This window comes from Aquarana catesbeiana, linkage group LG01 (genome assembly GCF_042186555.1).
Source record: "Aquarana catesbeiana isolate 2022-GZ linkage group LG01, ASM4218655v1, whole genome shotgun sequence".
NCBI classification, from domain to species: domain Eukaryota; kingdom Metazoa; phylum Chordata; class Amphibia; order Anura; family Ranidae; genus Aquarana; species Aquarana catesbeiana.
Genome location: NC_133324.1, coordinates 522,276,898 through 522,299,764, shown reverse-complemented (window position 1 = coordinate 522,299,764; position 22,867 = coordinate 522,276,898). Strand labels below are relative to the sequence as shown.

The window sequence follows — 22,867 nt, the reverse complement described above, 5'->3', positions numbered from 1 at the left end:
ATGCTTTGCAAAAGTATTCACCCCCCTTGGCATTTTTCATGTTTTGTTGCCTCATAACCTGGAATTAACATGGTTTGTTTGAGGATTTGCACCATTTAATTTACAGAACATGCCCACAACTTTGAAGATTTTTATTTTATTGTGAAGCAAACAACAAATAGCACAAAATAAATAAACAGAAAAAGTCAATGTGCTTAACTATTCACCCCCCTAAAGTCAATACTTCGTAGAGCCACCTTTTGCGGCTATCACAGCTCCAAGCCGCTTTGGATAAGTCTCTATGAGCTTGCCACATCTTACCACTGGGTTTTTAGCCCATTCCTCCTTGCAAAACTGCTCCAGCTCCTTCAAGTTGGATGGTTTGCGCTTGTGAACAGCAATCTTTAAGTCTGACCACAGATTTTCTATTGGATTGAGGTCTGGGCTTTGACTAGGCCATTCCAACACAATTACATGTTTCCCCTTAAACCACTCAAGTGTTGCTTTAGCAGTGTGTTTGGGGTCATTGTCCTGCTGGAAGGTGAACCTCTGTTCTAGCCTCAAATCACACACAGAGTGGTACAGATTTTGCTCAAGAATATCCCTGTATTTAGCACCATCCATCTTTCCTTCAAACACCGACCAGTTTCCCAGTCCCAACTGCTGAAAAACATCCCCACAGCATGATGCTGCCACCACCATGTTTCACTGTGGGGATGGTGTTCTTTGGGTGATGTGATGTGTTGGGTTTGCACCAGATATAGTGTTTTCTTCGATGGCCAAAAAGTTCAATTTTTGACCATCAGACCAGAGCACCTTCTTCCAAACATTTTGGGAGTCTCCCACGTGCCTTTTCGCAAACTCAAAACGTGCCATTTTGTTTTTTGCTGAAAGTAATGGCTTTCTTCTGGCCTCTTTGCCATAAAGCCCAACTCTATGGAGCGTATGGTTATTGTCATCCTATGTACAGATACTCTATGGAGGAGCTGCAGAGTTCCACAGCAGAAACTAGTTACATAGTTACATAGTAGGTGAGGTTGAAAAAAGACACAAGTCCATCAAGTCCAACCTATGTGTGTGATTATGTGTCAGTATTACATTACATATCCCTGTATGTTGCGGTCATTCAGGTGATTATCTAATAGTTTCTTGAAGCTATCAATGCTCCCCGCTGAGACCACTGCCTGTGGAAGGGAATTCCACATCCTTGCCGCTCTTACAGTAAAGAACCCTCTACGTAGTTTAAGGTTAAACCTCTTTTCTTCTATTTGTAATGAGTGGCCACGAGTCTTATTAAACTCTCTTCTGCGAAAAAGTTTTATCCCTATTGTGGGGTCACCAGTACAGTATTTGTAAATTGAAATCATATCCCCTCTCAAGCGTCTCTTCTCCAGAGAGAATAAGTTCAGCGCTCGCAACCTTTCCTCATAACTAAGATCCTTCAGACCCTTTATTAGCTTTGTTGCCCTTCTTTGTACTCGCTCCATTTCCAGTACACCCCTCCTGAGGACTGGTGCCCAGAACTGGACAGCATACTCCAGGTGCGGCCGGACCAGAGTCCTGTAGAGCGGGAAAATTATCATTTTATCTCTGGAGTTGATCCCCCTTTTAATGCACGCCAATGTTCTGTTTGCTTTATTAGCAGCAGCTTGGCATTGCATGCCATTGCTGAGCCTATCATCTACTAGGACCCCCAGGTCCTTTTCCATCCTAGATTACCCCAGAGGTTCTCCCCCCAGTGTATAGATTGCATTCATATTTTTGCCACCCAAATGCATTATTTTACATTTTTCTACATTGAACCTCATTTGCCATGTAGTCGCCCACCCCATTAATTTGTTCAGGTCTTCTTGCAAGGTTTCCACATCCCGCGGAGAAGTTATTGCCCTGCTTAGCTTAGTATCGTCTGCAAATACAGAGATTGAACTGTTTATCCCATCCTCCAGGTCGTTTATAAACAAATTAAATAGGATTGGTCCCAGCACAGAACCCTGGGGAACCCCACTACCCACCCCTGACCATTCTGAGTACTCCCCATTTATCACCACCCTCTGAACACGCCCTTGTAGCCAGTTTTCAATCCATGTACTCACCCTATGGTCCATGCCAACGGACCTTATTTTGTACAGTAAACGTTTATGGGGAACTGCGTCAAATGCTTTTGCAAAATCCAGATACACCACGTCTACGGGTTAGCTCTCTGTGCTGCCTTTCTGATTAATGCCCTCCTTGTCCGGTTCGAGAGTTCTGGTGTGCAGCCGTCTCTTGGCAGGTTTGCTGTTGTGCCATGTTCTTTCTATTTGGTTATGATAGATTTAATGGTGCGCCTAGGGATCAAAGATTTGGATATTTTTTTTATAACATAACCCTGACTTGAACTTTTTCAAAACATTGCCCCTTACTTGTTTGGAGAGTTCCTTGGTCTTCATGGCAGTGTTTGGTTAGTGGTGCCTTTTGCTTAGGTGTTGCAGCCTCTGGGGCCTTTCAAAAAAGGTGTGTATATGTATATGATTGCACACAGGTGGACATCATTTCACTAATTGTGTGACTTCTGAAGGTAATTGGTTGCACCAGAGCTTTTTATGGGCTTCATAACAAAGGGGGTGAAATACATACGCACATGCCAATTATCAGTTTTTTATTTCTGAAAAATAGTTTTATGTATGTATTTTTATAATTTTACTTCACCGACTTAGACCATTGTGTTCTGATCTATCACATATACAGTGGGGACGGAAAGTATTCAGACCCCCTTAAATTTCACTCTTTGTTATATTGCAGCCATTTGCTAAAATCATTTGAGTTAATTTTTTTTCCTCATTAATGTACACACAGCACCCCATATTGACAGAAAAACACAGAACTGTTGACATTTTTGCAGATTTATTAAAAAAGAAAAAAACTGAAATATCACATGGTCCAAAGTATTCCGATCCTTTGCTGTGACACTCATATTTAACTCAGGTGCTGTCCATTTCTTCTGATCATCCTTGAGATGGATCTGCACCTTCATTTGAGTCCAGCTGTGTTTGATTATACGGATTGGACTTGTTTAGGAAAGCCACACACCTGTCTATATAAAGACCTTACAGCTCACAGTGCATGTCAGAGCAAATGAGAAATATGAGGTCAAAAAGAAACCCCCTGAAGATCTCAGAGACAGAATTGTGGCAAGGCACAGATCTGGCCAAGGTTACAAAAAAAATTTCTGCTGCACTTAAGGTTCCTAAGAGCACAGTGTCCTCCATAATCCTTTAATGGAAGACGTTTGGGATGACAAGAACCCTTCCTAGAGCTGCCCGTCCGGCCAAACTGAGCTTTGGGGAGAAGAGCCTTGGTGAGAGAGGTAAAGAAGAACCCAAAGATCACTGTGGCTGAGCTCCAGAGATGCAGTCGGGAGATGGGAGAAAGTTGTAGAAAGTCAACCATCACTGCAGCCCTCCACCAGTCGGGGATTTATGGCAGAGTGGCCCGACGGAAGCCTCTCCTTCGTGCAAGACACATGAAAGCCTGCATGGAGTTTGCTAAAAAAAAAAAAAAAAAAAACACACCTGAAGGACTCCAAGATGGTGAGAGATAAGATTCTTTGGTCTGATGAGACCAAGATAGAACTTTTTGGCCTTAATTTTGAGCGGTATCTGTGGAGAAAACCAGGCACTGCTCATCACCTGTCCAATGCAGTCCCAACAGTGAAGCATGGTGGTGGCAGCATCATGCTGTGGGGGTGTTTTTCAGCTGCAGGGACAGGATGACTGGTTGCAATTCGAGGGAAAGATGAATGCGGCCAAGGACAGGGATATCCTGGACGAAAACCTTCTCCAGAGTGCTCAGGACCTCAGACTGGGCCGAAGGTTTACCTTCCAACAAGACAATGACCCTAAAAAGCACACAGCTAAAATAACGAAGGAGTGGCTTTACAACAACTCCGTTGTTCTTGAATGGCCCAGCCAGAGCCCTGACTTAAACCAAATTGAGCATCTCTGGAGAGACCTAAAAATGGCTGTCTACCAATGTTTACCATCCAACCTGACAGAACTGGAGAGGATCTGCAAGGAGGAATGGCAGAGAATCCCCAAATCCAGGTGTCAAAAACTTGTTGCATCTTTCCCAAAATGACTCATGGCTGTATTAGATTAAAAGGGTTCTTCTACTAAATACTGAGCAAAGGATTGGAATACTTAGGACCATGTGATATTTCAGTTTTTCTTTTTTAATAAATCTGCAAAAATGTCAACAATTCTGTGTTTTTCTGTCAATATGGGGTGCTGTGTGTACATTAATGAGGAAAAAAAACGAACTTAAATGATTTTAGCAAATGGCTGCAATATAACAGTAAAAAAAAATATAAGTAAAAAATATAAGGGGGTCTGAATACTTTCCGTCCCCACTGTAATTCAGATTAAAAAAAAACATTGAACCAAAGGCTGTAATGTAACAAAATAGGTAAAAAGCCAAGGGGGGGTGAATACTTTTGCAAGGTACTGTAAATGTTAACTTGCCCACTTCAACATAAATCACACCCCTCATTCTGCAGCCAGCAAGCCATACATAACACACAGTATGATAGGTTACAGCCTTATAAATACAAAGCATTTTAATATAAATGCATATTAATATAATATATTTGCATTAAATTTAATATTGTAATAAAAATACATTTTAATTACATTTAATGCATTTAATATAAATGCAAACCAGTGCAGCTTATCAGTGTCCAACAGTGCCGCATGTCGGGGACCACAATGTCTGCTTGTCAGGGACCATCATGTCACCTCCATGTCAGGGACTACCAGTGCAGAGCGGGATTATCATCAGTAATTACTTGTCAGGTATAGTATACGAGAACGGCGCTCGCTGATCTCCCACCGCCCCCCTGTTATGATTGACAGCGCACTGTGCCAATAACAGCAGGGAACAGGAGATCAGCGAGCGGCATTCTCGTATACTATACCTGACACTGCAGGAGATCCCCGCTGTGTATATACAAGTAATTACTGATGATAATCCCGCTCTGCATGGAGATAGCAGGCAGGCAGTGGGGGTGGGGGGTGTTGACTGGTAGGGGGAGGAGGAGAGAGGAGGATGACACCTCCTCCATGGGCAGCACAGACCGGGGGCTGCAAGACCCCCTCCACCCACTACATGTCTGCTTCCTTCCTGCTCGGCTTTACAGAGGACTACAACTGGCTGTGTCAGACCGCTGGCTGAGCTGAGGAGAGGGATAGAAGCCAGCAGTCTTACAAACAGGAAATTCCCAGACAATAGCGTTTTTTCAGCACGTTAAAGCAGGGTTCCACTCAAATTTTTAACTTAATCTTACCCCCTTCAGTTAATTGCATAGATGTTCAAATGCCGCATGAAAATTTTTTTTATCACTGTAATTACCTTTATATTGTACTTTATTGTGGCACTTCCTGTCTCTCCTCCCATGGGAGTAGGCGTGTTTATTGCCTTTCCCCGGCGCTGCACTGTCTCCTGGGAGCTTAGTGTCAGGCTTCCCAAGATTCAGTGCAGGAACAACGATCATGCTTGTGAACAAGCTGTGAATGAACAGCATTCACTGCATACAGAAATCAATGCTTGTGGACTTCCTCTTTGTTTCCCTGCAAAGATAAAGCATAATAGGCTACTATGCATCACATAGTAGCCCATTATGTGTCACTTAACTGACACAGGAGCCTGCGATGTCACCTCTGCTACGGAGCATCCATCTTCTTTCCGGGTATCATGGCTCCGGCGCTGTGATTGGCCGGAGCCGCGATGACGTCACTCCCGCGCATGTGCATGGGAGCGGCCACTAACTGCATATAGCCGTTAGCAGCAGCATGCTCAGTGCGCCTGCGCGCCGCTGTCTACAGCACATGCGCCATAGACAGCGGCACCTATCTTTTTGCAAATATCTCCTAAATCGTGTAGGTATAGGAGATATTTCTTGGACCTACAGGAAAGCCTTAATCTAGGCTTACCTGTAGGTCAAAAGTGGTCTGTAAGGGTTTACAACCACTTTAAGCAGCAAATTACAGAGGAACTTACAGAGCTCAGAAGAACATGGATGGCAAACTTGGTAAAGGTAGGAGATCAGCAAAAAGGACATGGAAAAAAAATTTTGCCCGGAGTTCTGCTTTAAATATACAATTTCAGGATTTTGTCTGAGTCACAATACTAACTTACACGTGTGGCACTTTTCTCCTATTTCCCTCGGCACTATTATAGTGGTATTTCTTTGTAAGTTGTCAACAATTGTGACAGACAGTAAAAGTGTTACAAATGAGAACTAAAATGTATTAGTCACAGACATCGATGCTGACAATGAAAATGTTGCATGGGTTTCATGAATTTGATGCAAGGCTTCGGAATACATTAACACTGGCAGAGGTGTGTTGCAAATGGGTTATTGAATTGCCCCCAGAGAGTGTAATGCCGCGTACACACGGTCGGACTTTCCGGCATACTTGGTCCGGCGGACCAGAGTGTGCCGGACAATCCGCCCGTGTGTGGGCGGCGGCGGACTTTTCCGGCGGACTTCTTCCCAAAAGCCCGCCGGACCTAGATTTTAAACATGTTTGAAATCTTTCCGTCGGACTCAGTTTCGGGCGGAAAGTCCGCTCGTGTGTGTGCTGGTCCGACGGAAAGCCCGCTCGTGTGTAGGCTGGTCCGACAGACCAAATACGACACGAGGGGATGGTATTGCATCTCGCGCTCGCTGCAATAGGAAAAACAAATCTTCCTATTGCGGCGAGCGCGGGGCATACCAGGCCCTTAGGTCTGGTATGGATTATAAAGGGGAACCCCGCTACGCCGAAAAAACGGCGTGGGGTCCCCCCTAAAATCCATACCAGACCCCGATCCGAGCACGCAGCCTGGCCGGTCAGGAAAGGGGGTGGGGACGAGCGAGCGCCCCCCCCCCTCCTGAACCGTACCAGGCCGCATGCCCTCAACATGGGGGGTGGGTGCTTTGGGGGAGGGGGGGCGCCCTGCGCCCCCCCCCCCCAAAGCACCTTGTCCCCATGTTGATGAGGACAAGGGCCTCTTCCCGACAACCCTGGCCGTTGGTTGTCGGGGTCTGCGGGCGGGGGCTTATCGGAATCTGGGAGCCCCCTTTAATAAGGGGGCCCCCAGATCCCGGCCCCCCACCCTATGTAAATGAGTATGGGGTACATGGTACCCCTACCCATTTACCTAGGAAAAAAGTGTAAGTAATAAAACACACCACACAGGTTTTTAAAATATTTTATTAAACAGCTCCGGGGGGGGGGTCTTCTTCCGGCTTCGGGGGTCCCTCCGCTTCATCTTCTCCCGGCGTCCGGTTGGTTCTTCTCCGCTCTCCGGCCTCTTCTCCCGGTGTCGCAGGTCTTCGGCCGGCCCCTCCGCTCTCTTCATGTAGCTCTATTGCGAGCGGAGGTCCGGACTTCTGGGCTTCTTGGCTTCTTGGCTTCTTGGCTTCTCTTCTCTTCTCTTCCCCCAGATGTTGACACGACGCTCTCTCCGGCTGGACTGGTCTCTGAGGGCTGCGTTGTGACTTATATAGGCGGAGACCCCGCCCCCATATGATGTCACAGTCCCTGGGCATGCTGGGACTGTGACGTTTTAGGGGGCGTGGTCGACCACGCCCCCTAAAACGTCACAGTCCCAGCATGCCCAGGGACTGTGACATCATATGGGGGCGGGGTCTCCGCCTATATAAGTCACAACGCAGCCCTCAGAGACCAGTCCAGCCGGAGAGAGCGTCGTGTCAACATCTGGGGGAAGAGAAGAGAAGAGAAGCCAAGAAGCCAAGAAGCCAAGAAGCCCAGAAGTCCGGACCTCCGCTCGCAATAGAGCTACATGAAGAGAGCGGAGGGGCCGGCCGAAGACCTGCGACACCGGGAGAAGAGGCCGGAGAGCGGAGAAGAACCAACCGGACGCCGGGAGAAGATGAAGCGGAGGGACCCCCGAAGCCGGAAGAAGACCCCCCCCCGGAGCTGTTTAATAAAATATTTTAAAAACCTGTGTGGTGTGTTTTATTACTTACACTTTTTTCCTAGGTAAATGGGTAGGGGTACCATGTACCCCATACTCATTTACATAGGGTGGGGGGCCGGGATCTGGGGGCCCCCTTATTAAAGGGGGCTCCCAGATTCCGATAAGCCCCCGCCCGCAGACCCCGACAACCAACGGCCAGGGTTGTCGGGAAGAGGCCCTTGTCCTCATCAACATGGGGACAAGGTGCTTTGGGGGGGGGGGGCGCAGGGCGCCCCCCCTCCCCCAAAGCACCCACCCCCCATGTTGAGGGCATGCGGCCTGGTACGGTTCAGGAGGGGGGGGGGCGCTCGCTCGTCCCCACCCCCTTTCCTGACCGGCCAGGCTGCGTGCTCGGATCGGGGTCTGGTATGGATTTTAGGGGGGACCCCACGCCGTTTTTTCGGCGTAGCGGGGTTCCCCTTTATAATCCATACCAGACCTAAGGGCCTGGTATGCCCCGCGACGGGGCTCGCAAGGTGTCAATCTAGCCGATAAAAGCGGCAAGATTGACATCCTTTTCTAGTCCCGTCGCACCTGAGTCACGTTCAAAATGAACGGACTTGTCCGTGTGTGGGCAAGTCCGTTCATTCTGAAAGTCCGCCGGAACTCCGGCGAAAGTCCGTCGGAAAGACGGGCGGACTTAGCCCGCCGGAAAATCCCGGCGTGTGTGGGCAAGTCCGTTCGTTTTAAAGTCCGGCGCACCTGGCGGACAAAGTCCGTCGGAAAGTGTGCCGGACCAAGTAGGATAGAAAGTCCGCTCGTGTGTACGCGGCATTACTAATAAAATATGTTCAACTAGTTACTAGAGTTCACCAGTTTGGATTTTAAAACTGTTACTAAACCCAGGACCCAGCATTCACTATATCTGGTCTCCCACAGCACACACAACATGAAAATGTAAGTGTTTTAGTAAATATAAACTGCTAAATAACTTCTCATCAGCAATTAGAGCAGTCTTGTGACGTCCATCAGTGTCTGGGTAAAGCTTGTAGGAGGAGTTTTCATTCTGCTCTGACTGTCCTATAAGGCTGCAGAACTCCTGAACCTCTCTAGCATTACACACCAAACTGAGCATGTGCATCTTGTCCCATAGCCTCTGTTCTATCATGAGATAGTTTTAGGACTGTGGTAGAAGGGGAGGAACAGAGAAGACAGGATCAAACAGACTTTTTACACAATGCAGAGGATTAACCCCTTAGATTCCACAGTAAGTATAATAAGCATGCTTTACTGCATATACAGACTGATTTTACCGTTATGAGTTTAGTAACACTTTAAGCAAGCAGAAAATGCAAAAAAATGGATGACCTGTACCTTCAAAAGGATCTGTAATGTCTGTATCAATTTTGTTCTTGTACAACTTAAAAATAATAAATAATGGATGACACAAACATTACAGGAACATGGGCAGCAACTAATTTGGTTGAGTGTTTGGGTTAAGATACACTTTAAAAGTCAGGGGTCAGAGGTCACTTTATATATAACCAGGCAATTGAAAGAACAGATTGTGCACAACGAATCAAACATTAAGGAAAATAATTAGATTTACGTACAAATCTTATTTTACAGTACTATGGATATGGAGACATTGAAATACAGTGGGGGAGAATTAAAGAGTGGCGCAAACACTACACCACTCTTCTTAACAGAAAATGGAGCAGATTATGCTCCCATATAACAAAAGGGGGTACAAGCTGCTTGCTTTGGCTCCCTCTATCTGTCCCGGTGTCCTATCGAATTTTGTCCCCCATCGGATACTGTCCGCTCTCTACTGCGCAAGCGCAGCGGGACACTCCGAAGATATCCGAAAATCAACAGCTGAGCTGGGCCCATGTGCACTTGATACCATTTAATGTCACATGGCCCCACACGCTCCCGAGGCTCGTACAACTTTCTAAAGGGCATTGATAAGGGCAGATACTTTTCGTACAACTTTGTAAGGGATACTGTGCCTTATTGATTGCGTTAGGTGCTTAAATATGTACAGCAAACACGCCCATAAACATTGCTAAACCCACCCTTCACTAAACAAGCCCCGCAAACATCCGCCCATTTTATAAATCCGCCCCCTCAAGCATTGGGAGCATGCGGGAGCCTGTGACAGAATATTACATGAATTGCGCAGGCGCAGTTTATACTTCTTCGTCAGCTGTTCTTCTGAGACTTTCGGCGTCGCCTTTGTCCTTACTGCGCAAGCGCAGCGCCTGCGCAGTACGGAGCGGACACTATCCGATGGGGGGACACTTTTCGTCAGAACACCGGCACAGCTGAGAGCAAGAGGGAGGAGTAAGGCTGTTAGCTATGTTAGGTTGTAAGCTATGTTAAATCCAGCCCCACAGTGTGAAATCAGGCAGTTGCAAGGCAGCAACAATCAGAGGCTAGGTGACCATTACCAACTGACTCAAGATAAGATAAGATAAAAAAAAAAAAAAAAAGTAAATGATGTCAAATATAAAAACCTTCATTAGTATGCCTAAGCAACTATAACTGGAAAAAAAAAAAAAAAAAAAAAAAAAAAAAAAGGTTCTCCGTTTCCTGTACAAATTTGGTTGCAACTTGAACCATACTCCACTTGAGGTAACAGCAGGCACCTCCAGTTCCAACTGTCTTTAGAGCACCCTGGGTGTCCTACAAATAGCATTTCATCTCTCCTGCCTCCTCCCCTCCCCCCTTTACACTGTTGAAAAAAAAATAATATATATATTACATTACTTTCTCAAAAAAAAAAAAAATTTCATGGATGCACTTCCTGATTTATCACTTAGGAGAGGATGACGTATCTACCAGCTTGCCTCCTGGATTTTGTCAGCACAAGTCTTGCACATATGCAGATATAGGGCTCCCCTGGCGCATGCGCAGATCACCAAAGGTGTCTGCCAGTTTAAAGGGAAAAGAGAAGCACAGCAGTCTACATGGGGGAAATCTCTCATGCACAGACACGCTGCGGGTCCAGGACTGATGTCATTTTACAGTGCTGGAAATGAAAGGAAAGCTTGTATGCTTGACTTTCAAATAAGCAACCACTGACACCAATAATCTTTTTAGTGGTCTGTAACTGGGCATTTTTCCCATTGCCGCTGCCCCCCCATCGTAATGAGGCACCTCTCCATCTGACCACCAATGAAAAAGGGGTCATGCTTCCACTGGTGTTCAATATAAAGGGAAGATGCCTTCTGCCACTGACTGCAATCACACTTCAGTACTATACTGAGAGTTGTAGAGTAATACTAAAGTCTAAATGTTTTTTACCCTACATTAAAGGTGGGTGGTAGTAAAGGTTAAAATAAATAAATAAAATAGAAAAAAGGAAAAAAATAACAAACCCTGCAAGGTAAAGGCATAATATGCTAGTATGCATTGCGTACTAGCACATTATGAAAGAGTTACCTGGAAAACAAGTGCTGTCACCACTGCAGAGGCTTCCATCTTCACCCAGTCTTTCTTCCGGGTTCACGAGCTGTGACCGCTTGAATGGCTGAAGCGCAATGATGTCACTGCCGCACATGCGTGCGGGAGTCACTTTTTATGGCACAGGGCTCTGAAGGAACGACAGGGGTATGCTATATGGAAATCAGCTCTGTGTGTGATCGAACTAAAAGTCAAGACATCCTTTGCGGCTGTCAGCTTGTAGTTCTCAATGAACTACCATGGGGGGGGGGCACTGCCCTGGGCGGAGTGTGGGAGGGGGCGCCTGGTTTCCAGCAGCAGCATGCAGAGGAATCTGTGCACAGAATACTCAGGCTATGGCCCCACTTAATGCTACAGCCTGCCCAAAGATGGTGTTAAGGATTCGCCCATACATATTGCCTGCCTCCTCTCTACAGTGGCAACCACGTCCCTCGACAGAGGGAGAAGAATTCTCTCTCCCGGGCTTGATTTCTCATCAGTCTGGCTGGCTCCATCGAGGCTGTGACACAGAGCTTCTCTACAGGTGGGTGGAGCAAGAAGACAACAGAATACTGCAGCGCCGATCAAAGCTTCCTGCCCCCTGCACACATCACAGCTCGCCCTAGCATGAAAATCTCACAGGATGGATGTCAGACATGTCTTCTTCCATGCAAGTCCCCACTGCTCTGCCTTCCAAACTGTACCTGGCTGGGCTGTAAACCTGTCCTGTACTTTTGTACTTTGCAGAGCAGGTTTACTAAAAAAGAACAATTCTTATATATGTTGAGAATATACTGGCACTTTCCAGTTGGTAATGTTCTTTGCTGATCCATCTAGTACTGGTGTATGATGAGGAGACCCAGTGCTTATCTAAGGCCCCTTTCACACTGGGGTGGTTTGCAGGTGCTATTGCACTAAAAATAATGCCTGCAAACTGACCTGAAACCGCCGCTGCAGTGTCTCCAGTAGGGCTTTCACACTGGAGCGGCGCGCTGACAGGAGGGGAAAAAAAAAAAAAAAAAAAAACTCCTGCAAACAGCATCTTTGGAGCGGTGTATACACTGCTCCTTCACCGCTCCTGCCCATTGAAATCAATGGGGCAGCGCGGCTATAGCGCCGCTGTAGTGGCGCTTTGCGGGCAGTTTTAACCCTTTTTCGGCCGCTAACCGGGGTTAAAAATCGCCCCGCTAGCGGCCGAATACCGCCGCTAAAACGACAGTAAATCGTCGCTAATAATAGCGGCGTTTTACTGCCGACGCCCCCACCTCCCCAGTGTGAAAGGGGCCTAACTCCCCCCAGTTGTCCCCCATACTGAACACAGGGTGTGTCCCACTAACAGCACTGTACTTACTGTATTATTTGCCTGATATTAGCTGGGTGCAATGAAAAAAAAATATATATATATATATATATATATCTGTCCCGATTAGCCCAGCCTCCTGTCAGTCTGTCCAGCCTTCCCCCTTTAAGCCAACCAGCAGTCATCACCCCACCCCTCTAACCCCTTCAGTAAATGTTTATATAGTGGTGATGGAGCAGTGTTCATTTGCCCCGCCCCTTGTAAGGAACACAGCTAAATGTAAGCCTCTTCCTCTGTGATCTTCATGTGTGAAGATGGCAGTCGGTTCTCCTGATCTCCATTCTGTGTGACCTGTTGCATGCATCCCCTGCCTCCCCATTACAGCTCAATGCAAGCACAGGAAATGCGCAGAGCCCACATTCCAAGCAAAGATAGGAGGAGCAGTCATGAGGTGTAAACTAGAGCTCTGTACATGTGCAAACTGGGGCAGTGCTTGGGAGAAATGCTGGGAGTTTCTAGAAGCTGGGGAAACATTTCAGCAAGCTGCAAATGCCATAGACCTTGTTGGGAATCAGGGCCCCCCCCTTGTGAGAGAGCCCGTCTGTGTCAGAGCATGTCCTCCTCATTCTCTTTCCCATGTTGACTTCAGACAGCAGAGAAGAAAGTAGAGGAGTCCGGTGAGCTGTGCAATCAGTTCCAAAAAAAAAGTAGAACATGCTGCATTTTTTCCTGCACTGGACTGTACTGGAATGCAGTAAAATGCACTGGAACACATCAAAAACACACTGGACCCTAGTATAGTGAAGGAAAAAAAAAAGCACCAGGAATGCATCAAAAACGGATCTGGGATGCGTTTGTGTGGTGTAAATTTGCCCTTAACCCTTTTAAGCCTTACTAAATGGTCAGTACAGTGAAAGTCACACCCAATTCTTGACGCACACCACACTTTGTCCTCTAGAAGCAGGGCCCAACTTATGATCCTGCACTCAAGCCCACTGGTTTTATAAAATACCCGTTGCTGATTCCTGTATTTCTGCTCCTTGCTCCTGACCCTTGCACTTTGTAACTTATCCAGTCCTGACTTTTGCACTCTATAGGTAGGTATAATGATCAGGTGTGGTTATCAGACTAGACAGGGGGGGGGGCGCAATTTGGTATGTTCTCCCTAGGCGCTGGATGACCTTGTCCCGGCACTGGCCGTGGTAGTTCACTGAAACTTCCTGTCAGTGTATCTTCTTGCCATTACAGAATATATGGGCACACACATACACAGAAAGATCTGCAGATCGCTGGTGCAATGTTTTACAGGTTCCAAAAAAATTAATTCAATAAATGCACAAAAAATGTGCATTTTTTAAAGTTAAAGGGGTTGTAAAGGTAAAAATTTTTTCACCTTAATGCATTCTATGCATTAAGGTGAAAAAACTTCTGACAGAACCGCCGCCCCCAGGCCCCCCGTTTTACTTACCTGACGCCTCGAAAGTCAGCTTCGCGTTCCCGACATCTGTTCCTCCGCTCACCCTGGCCGCTGATTGGCTGCAGTGGATGGATTGAAAGCAGCGCAGCCATTGGCTCGCGCTGCTGTCAATCACATCCGATGACGCGGCGCGCCGGGGGGCGGGGCCGAGTGATACAGCGAGCGGCTATAGCCGCCGGCTGTATCACGGGAGCGCGCCCGCAAGCACTCACCACCGTGCGAGGGAGCTCGCATTAAGGTGGTGAATGCTTGCGGGGAGGAGCTGAAACAGCCGCCGAGGGACCCCAGAAGACGAGGTTCGGGGCCACTCTGTGCAGAACGAGCTGCACAGTGAAGGTAAGTATAACATGTTTGTTATTTTAAAAAAAAAAAAAAAAACACCTTTACAAACGCTTTAACTTATCCTTTAATATTTGATATATAATTACTAACTAGAATGTGGCCTGGTGCACCCAGTGATGTGCCTCCATGCCTTAATATCTCAATACAATCAATTTGTTTGTCCTGGGTCTTTAAATGAGGTATATATAATCACATTTTTTTTTTTACCTACTACAGCTATGTATGCACAATCCAAATGATTAAATCCGCTACTAAAAGTACTTAAAAATATACGGAGTTAAAGTTTTTGCAAGGATTCCTGAATGCAGAGTAATTTCCAAGGTTCTAACAGACCAGTTGGGCACACAGATTAAAATGCTGGAGTGGCCAATAGTAACCATGATTTGACTCAAATCTAATATAATCTTTTTAATTTAGCAAAAATGCCTTTACCTGGCCTTCAGGGTACCATTACACCAACTGACACCAATGATAGGGCATCATTCCTCCCACAGATACCATCAATGGGGCACTACTCCTCCGGCTGATGCCAACAGTGGGGCACTATCCCCCCCATTCAAACCAAGTATGCAACATGGTTTACGCCCAAGAGCCACAGTCTGACGTTCCTAGAGCCTAAATGGCAGTAAACTGACCTTTTATTTGGAACGTTTGTAGACCCCTGGCCTAAAACATTATTGTAGCATTTCGATGACAAAATAAATAGATGGATTACCATTGGATAAAATATACAAATAATTCAAAACTGTATAACACATCACCATGTCTCAAACAAGACCTAGCATGTGCACTGTGTGCCAAGGATCTAGTAAGGCCCCTGATTACAGGTTAAAGTGATTGTCCCTGCTGTAGCAAATTGGATCATGCTTTTCTGGGGTTTTTTGCCTTCCTCTGGATCAACTGTGGGTGAAGAATTGTAGATATGGGATTGTATTTTTTTTTTGTTAAACTAGATGGACTTGTGTCTTTTTTCAACATGACTATGCAACTATATGTACAGTGGGGCAAAAAAGTATTTAGTCAGCCACCAATTGTGCAAGTTCTCCCACTTAAAAAGATGAGAGAGAGGCCTGTAATTGTCATCATAGGTATACCTCAACTATGAGAGACAAAATGTGGAAACAAATCCAGACAATCACATTGTCTGATTTGGAAAGAATTTATTTGCAAATTATGGAGGAAAATAAGTATTTTGTCAATATCAAAAGCTCATCTCAATACTTTGTTATATATCCTTTGTTGGCAATGACAGAGGTCAAACGTTTTTTGTAAGTCTTTACAAGGTTGTCACACACTGTTGCTGGTATGTTGGCCCATTCCTCCATGCAGATCTCCTCTAGAGCAGTGATGTTTTGGGGCTGTCGCTGGGCAACACGGACTTTCAACTCCCTCCAAAAGGTTTTCTATGGGGTTGAGATCTGGAGACTGGCTAGGCCAATCCAGGACCTTGAAATGCTTCTTACAAAGCCACTCCTTCATTGCCCGGGCAGTGTGTTTGGGATCATTGTCATGCTGAAAGACCCCTGCCACGTTTCATTTTCAATGCCCTTGCGGATGGGAGGAGGTTTGCACTCAAAATCTCACGATACATGGCCCTATTCATTCCTTCATGTACAGTCGCCCTGTTCCCTTTGCAGAGAAACAGCCCCAAAACATGATGTTGCCACCCCCATGCTTTACAGTAGGTATGGTGTTCTTTGGTTGCAACTCAGCATTTTTTCTCCTCCAAACACGACGAGTTGTGTTTCTACCAAACAGTTCTATTTTGGTTTCATCTGACCATATGACATTCTCCCAATCCTCTTCTGGATCATCCAAATGCTCTCTAGCAAACCTCAGACGGGCCCGGACATGTACTGGCTTAGGCAGGGGGACACGTCTGGCACTACAGGATCTGAGTCCCTGGCAGGGTAGTGTGTTACTGATGGTAGCCTTTGTTACGTTGGTCCCAGCTCTCTGCAGGTCATTCACTAGGTCCCCCCGTGTGGTTCTGGGATTTTTGCTCACCGTTCTTGTGATCATTTTGACCCCACGGGGTGAGATCTTGCGTGGAGCCCCAGATCGAGGGAGATTATCAGTGGTCTTGTAGGTCTTCCATTTTCTCATTATTGCTCCCACAGTTGATCTCTTCACACCAAGCTGCTTGCCTATTGCAGATTCAGTCTTCCCAGCCTGGTGCAGGTCTACATTCTGTTTCTGGTGTCCTTCGACAGCTCTTTGGTCTTCACCATCGTGGAGTTTGGAATGTGACTGTTTGAGGTTGTGGACAGGTGTCTTTTATTCTGATAACAAGTTCAAACAGGTGCCATTAATACAGGTAATGAGTGGAGGACAGAGGAGCCTCTTAAGAAAGAAGATACAGGTCTGTGAGAGCCAGAAATCTTGCTTGTTTGTAGGTGACCAAATACTTACCGTATTTATCGGCGTATAACACGCACCTTTTTCCCCCCATTTAAAATCAGGGGAAAATCGTGGGTGCATGTTATACGCCGATCCCTGCTGATTGTGAGGAGAGGAGCAGAGCCGACATACACAAAGCAGAGTGTACTTCGGCTGGACTCAGCTCCTCTCGCAGTTCCGCCCCTGACTGAGCAGAGCCTAGCCGATGTACACTCGGCTTTGTGTATGACGGCGGCGCTCGCTTCTCTCCTCTCGCAGTCCCGCCCCTGACTGTGAGCAGAGCCGAGTCTAGCCGAAGTACACTCGGCTTTGTGTATCTTGGTCGGCGCCAATTTTAAAAAGACACAAGGCTGCAAAGACACTGGGAAGGCTGCAATAATGACACGGGCTGCAATGACACAGGGAGGGCTGCAATAATGACACAGGCAAGGCTGCAATAATGACACAAGGTACAAAGACACTGGGAAGGTTGCAATAATGACACAGGGCTGCAAAGACACTGGGGAAGGCTGCAGATGGACACTGATAAGGCTGCATTGATGGGCATTTAAATGTAAGTTTTTTCCTTAAAATTCCCTCCTAAACTTGGGGTGTGTGTTATACGCCGATAAATACGGTATTTTCCACCATAATTTGCAAATAAATTCTTTAAAAAAAAAAAAAAAAAAAAAAAAAAAATCAATGTGATTGTCTGGATTTGTTTCCACATTTTGTCTCTCATAGTTGAGGTATACCTATGATGACCATTACAGGCCTCTCATCTTTTTACGTGGGAGAACTTGCACAATTGGTGGCTGACTAAATACTTTTTGCCCCACTGTATGTAAACGCTCTCATATACCCAGCGAAGTGAATAGCCTCAGATGATACACAGAGATTTAAGAAACTTGCCTACATAATTTTACTTGTTGATCTGCAGTCTTCCCTTTCCTACACCTCTTTGAAAGGGCAGAATCATGTTAAAATCCTTCTTCACCTGTTAGTATCACAGAGGAGGGGGCGGGAGGCTGCAGTAACAGTGTGTGAGAGCTGACTGATGGAAGGGCACACACCCCCCTTCACACAGCGCAAAAGAAGGATACAGAGCTGTGTTATGAATAGACAAGCTGTGTGCTGAGCTCCGTCCCCAATATAAATGTTATCTCATGTGTCAGGAAAACTTCTCAGAAGTGACTCATGCTGATAACAGAGGAATGGAGCACCAGAGAGAAACAACACTTAGAACTTTGGAGAGAGATAAGTAAACACTACAGATAGTTGTGCTTTGTTCAGATTTTACGACTGGGGTTTACAACCACTTTAATATAGGTGGAGAAAGGCAGCAATATGCCTGTTTCACGTGGGCTTCAGCTTGTATAAAAGCAGCAAGATTTTATGAAACGTTCAGCAAGATTTTACAAAACTTTAGGCAAGCTTTGAGCGGCTTTCTTTAAGCCTTTAAAGTGCCCTTTAGGTCCTTTTTTCAAATTAAATACAAAGATATTAAAAGAAGTGCTGAGCTAGGCTGAAGCCTGCTACCGTAGCAGTTTGTTTAACCACTTTCTGTCCAGTGTATATACAGTCATGGCCAAAAATATTGGCACCTGAATTTCTTTAAGATAATGCACCACTTCACCCAGGAAATTGTTGCAATTACAAATGTTTAGGCATTCTCATGTTTATTTATTTTGTTTATATTGGTATGACACAAAAAAGTGTAGAAACAAAAAGCCAAATCTGACACATTCCAGGCAAAACTCCAAAAAAATAGACTGGACAAAATATCACCTTCTCAAAATTGAAATAATTGCATTCCACGTTTGTGATGCTCCTGAAATTTGTAATTAAACTCACCTGTATCTATTAACAGGTGCTGACAACATAGAAATCACATCGGCAACCAGCTAAAATGGTGAAAAAAAATGGACTCAACCTTTCTGTTGCGCATCTCTATGTGCTACACAGAGCATAGAGAAGAGAAAGAGCACCAAAGAATGGTCTGAGAATATGAGAAGAAAAATTATTGAAAAGCATGGACAATCTCAAGGTTACAAGTCCATTTCCAGAGTTCTGTTCCTGTGTCCACTCTGCACAACATTGTCAAGAAGTTCACAGCTCATGGCACTGTAGCTAATCTCTCTGGACATGGACGAAAGAGAAAAATTGATCAAAGATTACAACATTGTTTGAATGGTGGATAAAGAACCTCGATTAACCACTTGCCGATCAGCCACCGTCATACTGCGGTAGGTCGGCATGATCCTGCGAACCGTCGTAGCTGTACGTCGGATACTCGTGACCAGCGGTTGCCATGACCGCCGGCCACGTGCAATCATGGGCAGAACAGGGACGCGTGTGTGTGTGTAAAGAGCAGATGCAGATCGTGAGTTCCTAATAGCTAGGAACCCCGATCTGTCATCTCCTATAGTCAGTCCCCTCCCCCTACAGTTAGAACACAGTTAACCCCTTGATCGCCTCCTAGTGTTAACCCCTTCCCTGCCAGTGATATTTATAAAGTAATCAGTGCATTTTTATAGCACTGATCGCTGTATAGTTGTCAATCGACCCAAAAATGTGTCTGACATAATATCGCAGTCTCGATAAAAATTGCAGATCGCCATTACTAGTAAAAAAAAAAAAAAAAAAAATAATAATAATAAAAATGCCATAAATCTATCCCTTATTTTGTAGACGCTATAACTTTTGCGCAAACCAATCAATATCCGCCTGTCTCCTACTTTATTAGCTTTCAGACGATCCCTGAAAACACTTCTCTTCAGAGAAGCCTATCCTACCCACACCTAACAACTGTATTTTCATTTTCTCCATCAGCTCATCCCCCACACAGTTATTACCTTTTGTTTCCACTTGACCCTCCCTTCTAGATTGTAAGCTCTAACGAGCAGGGCCCTCTGATCCCTCCTGTATTGATTTGTACTGTAACTGTACTGTCTGCCCCCACGTTGTAAAGCACTGCGCAAATTGTTGGCGCTATATAAATCCTGTATAATAATAATAATAATAATATACGCTTATTGTGTTTTTTTATTACCAAAAATATGTAGAAGAATACATATCGACCTAAACAGAGAAAAAACATTTGCTTTGTCTTTCTCATGTCTCTGTGGATTAGCTGGGGGTGGGGGAGATGAGAAGTTTGAATACATCTGTGTCATGCTACTGGTGGAGGTAAAGTCTACCCCGCCCTGTGTAATTATGCAAAGAAGGGGGAGATTGTCCTCTGAGTGCCTTTGTTCACATAAACAGTTCATGTTCCAGCTTTGCAGCCAAACGAGTCCTGCCTAGTTCTTGGATGTAAAAAGGCAGCTATAATATCCAATATCTATATTCAGACTGGAGGAAGCGGTCTATGATGGAAGCCCTCAAATGTGTAGAAAGCGATTCCGTGGCACCTTCCAACCCGATAGACCTGGAGCAGTTGTCGAAAGAAGAGTGGTCCAAATTTCCAGTAGAGGGGTGTAAAACTCATTGGATGGTTACAGGAAGCGATTGATTTCAGTTATTTTTGCCAAGCGCTGTGCTACCAAATACTAAATTGAGAGTGCCAATAATTATGTGCAGTCCATTTTTGTAGTTTTGATTGGAATGTGTCAGATTTGGCTTTTTGTTTCTCCACTTTTGTGTCATACCAATACAAACAAAATAAATATAAGAATGCCTAAACATTTGTAATGGCACGATTTTCTGGGTGAAGTGGTGCATTATGTGACAGAAATGCAGGGGTGCCGATATTTTTGGTCATGACTGTATACACGTCCTGGACTGGAAGTAGATATACAGGATCATGGCTGTAGGTGCAACCATGACCCTGATTTTTTTTTTTTTTTTTTTTTTAAAGAGCTGTTGATTGGCTTTACTGTAAAAAGTTATCCTAGTAGTTGTACAGCCACCTAATCAATTTTACAGGGCTTGAAAGGGGGGACCCCTCACTTGCTGTTCCTAGGATCTACTGTTCCATTGGGGAGCCTGGGACCACTGTAAGTGTAAGAGGAACATCCGCTCCTCCCCCTCCCTTATAACGATTGAGGCCGGAAGCGTTAAAGATTTCTTCACTTCTGATTCTGTAGATCTGGCCAGTAATGGACAGAGGCAGCTGATCAAACCGATCTGTGTTTGATCAGTTGCCTTGGAGGGCAAAAGGAGAGATCAGGGGTCCAAGTGCATTTTTTCCTGAAAATTTACATTTTAAAAATGGCTGCACGAATATCATGCGGCATAAAACATTGCAACAACCACCATTTTATTTTACAGGGCCTCTGCTTTCAGAAAATATACAGTTTGGGGGGTTCCAAGTAGTTTTAGATCAACCACAAAGAAATTTAAAATGCTGATTTTAAAACGCATGTGAAAAATGTCAACATTAACCCCCCGGGCAGCAAATGGTTAAAGTGTTATACAGTACCCCATTTGGATCTGTATTCAACAGTTTGTAAACTGGAGCTGAATGGTACTTGCTTCAGAACACCTTGCTGAAAGCTCTACAAATGCTTTGTAAAAGCTTGCTGTTCACACTGCTTTTTTATATAAACTGAAGCCCATGTGAAACAGGCCTTAGCCCCCATCCACATCGGCGCAAATTTACAGGTCAAATCACATGTCAAATCTGAGCCTTTTGCCGGCAATAGGAGCATTCCAATAGGTGCGACACCGACTTTGCGGTGATTCACTGATCTCCAAAAGTAGTTCCTGCACTACTTTTGGCGACTTCAATAGCCATCTGTGCATGAACCGCATAGATGTCATTAAAGTCACCCCTGAAGTCGCACTGAAATACAGCTTTGAAATCGTGACAGTTCAGATGAACGGCATGGTTTCAAAGCCGCGTTCAGGGTGAACGAGGGCTTAGTGAGCACACAAGACGTGCGATGCAAGAGCAATAAACCGCACACTTGCCCATTTCTTACCTCCTGGTCATTTTCCTGCAGGGGTTGTTGTTGCTCAGAAATTTCTGATTCAGCCAAACTAGTCGAAGTGTCTTCTCTGCTGAGCTCAGAAGAAGAGGATGAGGAGGAAGGAGTTTCTCCCTGTTCCCATGCTAACATGCCGCTGCCTGAGTGCTCCTCATTTTTAGTTAAGGCGTCTAATGTAGCTAAGGGCGTTCCTGTACTCCCATCTGCCAGAGTACCCCCTTCATACTGAAAAAGGCTAATCATCTGCCCAGTGTCACCTTCTGTCAAGAACAGTCCACGGCTGGCAGAAGCTTGCAGGTCAGATTCAGAAGACCGGCTCACTATCTGTGCCTGCCCTTTCCCTATGGATATATGCAGAGGGCAGGGTGGGCATGGACTGGCAGTCGCCTGGTAGTCCTGATCCCTGGTATTTACAGAGCTATCGGTAGAGGAAGAGGGGTTCAGCTCTGTTGGCTGGCAGTCCAGTGTTGGTAGGTCACTGATGAGTTCGTGCATATGGAAAGCGTCTACTGGGGAGTGTGTGCCTGGCTGTGAGTCCATATCCAAGGCCATCATAGTATCCGGGGTCAGGGGGGGTCTGGTGTCCATTTCAGAGGAGCTGTCTACACGAGGGGGCGCTCTGTCAGCACTGTCCGGGGACTCTTCCTTGCAGGCTCCCCCACTAAAGCTGTTCTGTGGATCTGTGTCCATGAGAGGGGTGGCAGACACCGTCTCCATTCTGTCCTACCTTCTGTCAGTGCAACGTGTCACATCTAAGGGGTCCCTGCGTTCTGTCACTGCGTCCCATACAACTTGCCACCCCTTCCGTAAAAAACTTCCTTCACCATAACTTTAAAGTCTTTAGCTTTTCTTCGGGAATGTCATGTTCCTTTACTACTTCTATCGCCGCTACACTAACTTCAGCCTTCACATTTCACCACACTCTGCCATGGGACACAGATGTGAGACCAACAAAGGGCATGCCGGGTAATGTAGTCCCCGGTGAACAAGACTGTGGGTAATGTAGAGGCGGGGCTAATGTGCGCTGGAGTGTCTTGTAGTCGGAAAAAAAAGCCAAGGGGAGGAGGCGGG

General features: G+C 45.7%; 1 protein-coding gene across 2 annotated transcripts in view; it reads right to left on the bottom strand.

Moving 5' to 3' along the window:
* Positions 1-22,831, bottom strand: part of APBA3 (amyloid beta precursor protein binding family A member 3) — a 214,656-nt gene extending 191,825 nt beyond the window's left edge. The window contains exon 1 of one of the 2 annotated variants that reach the window (XM_073594283.1): positions 21,791-22,831. In XM_073594283.1, coding sequence (XP_073450384.1) covers positions 21,791-22,513 — 723 coding nt within the window. In that variant the 5' untranslated portion in view covers positions 22,514-22,831. The remainder of the gene's footprint in view (positions 1-21,790) is intronic. The other variant, XM_073594276.1, reaches the window with a different exon arrangement.
* Between the last annotated feature and the right edge of the window lie 36 nt (positions 22,832-22,867).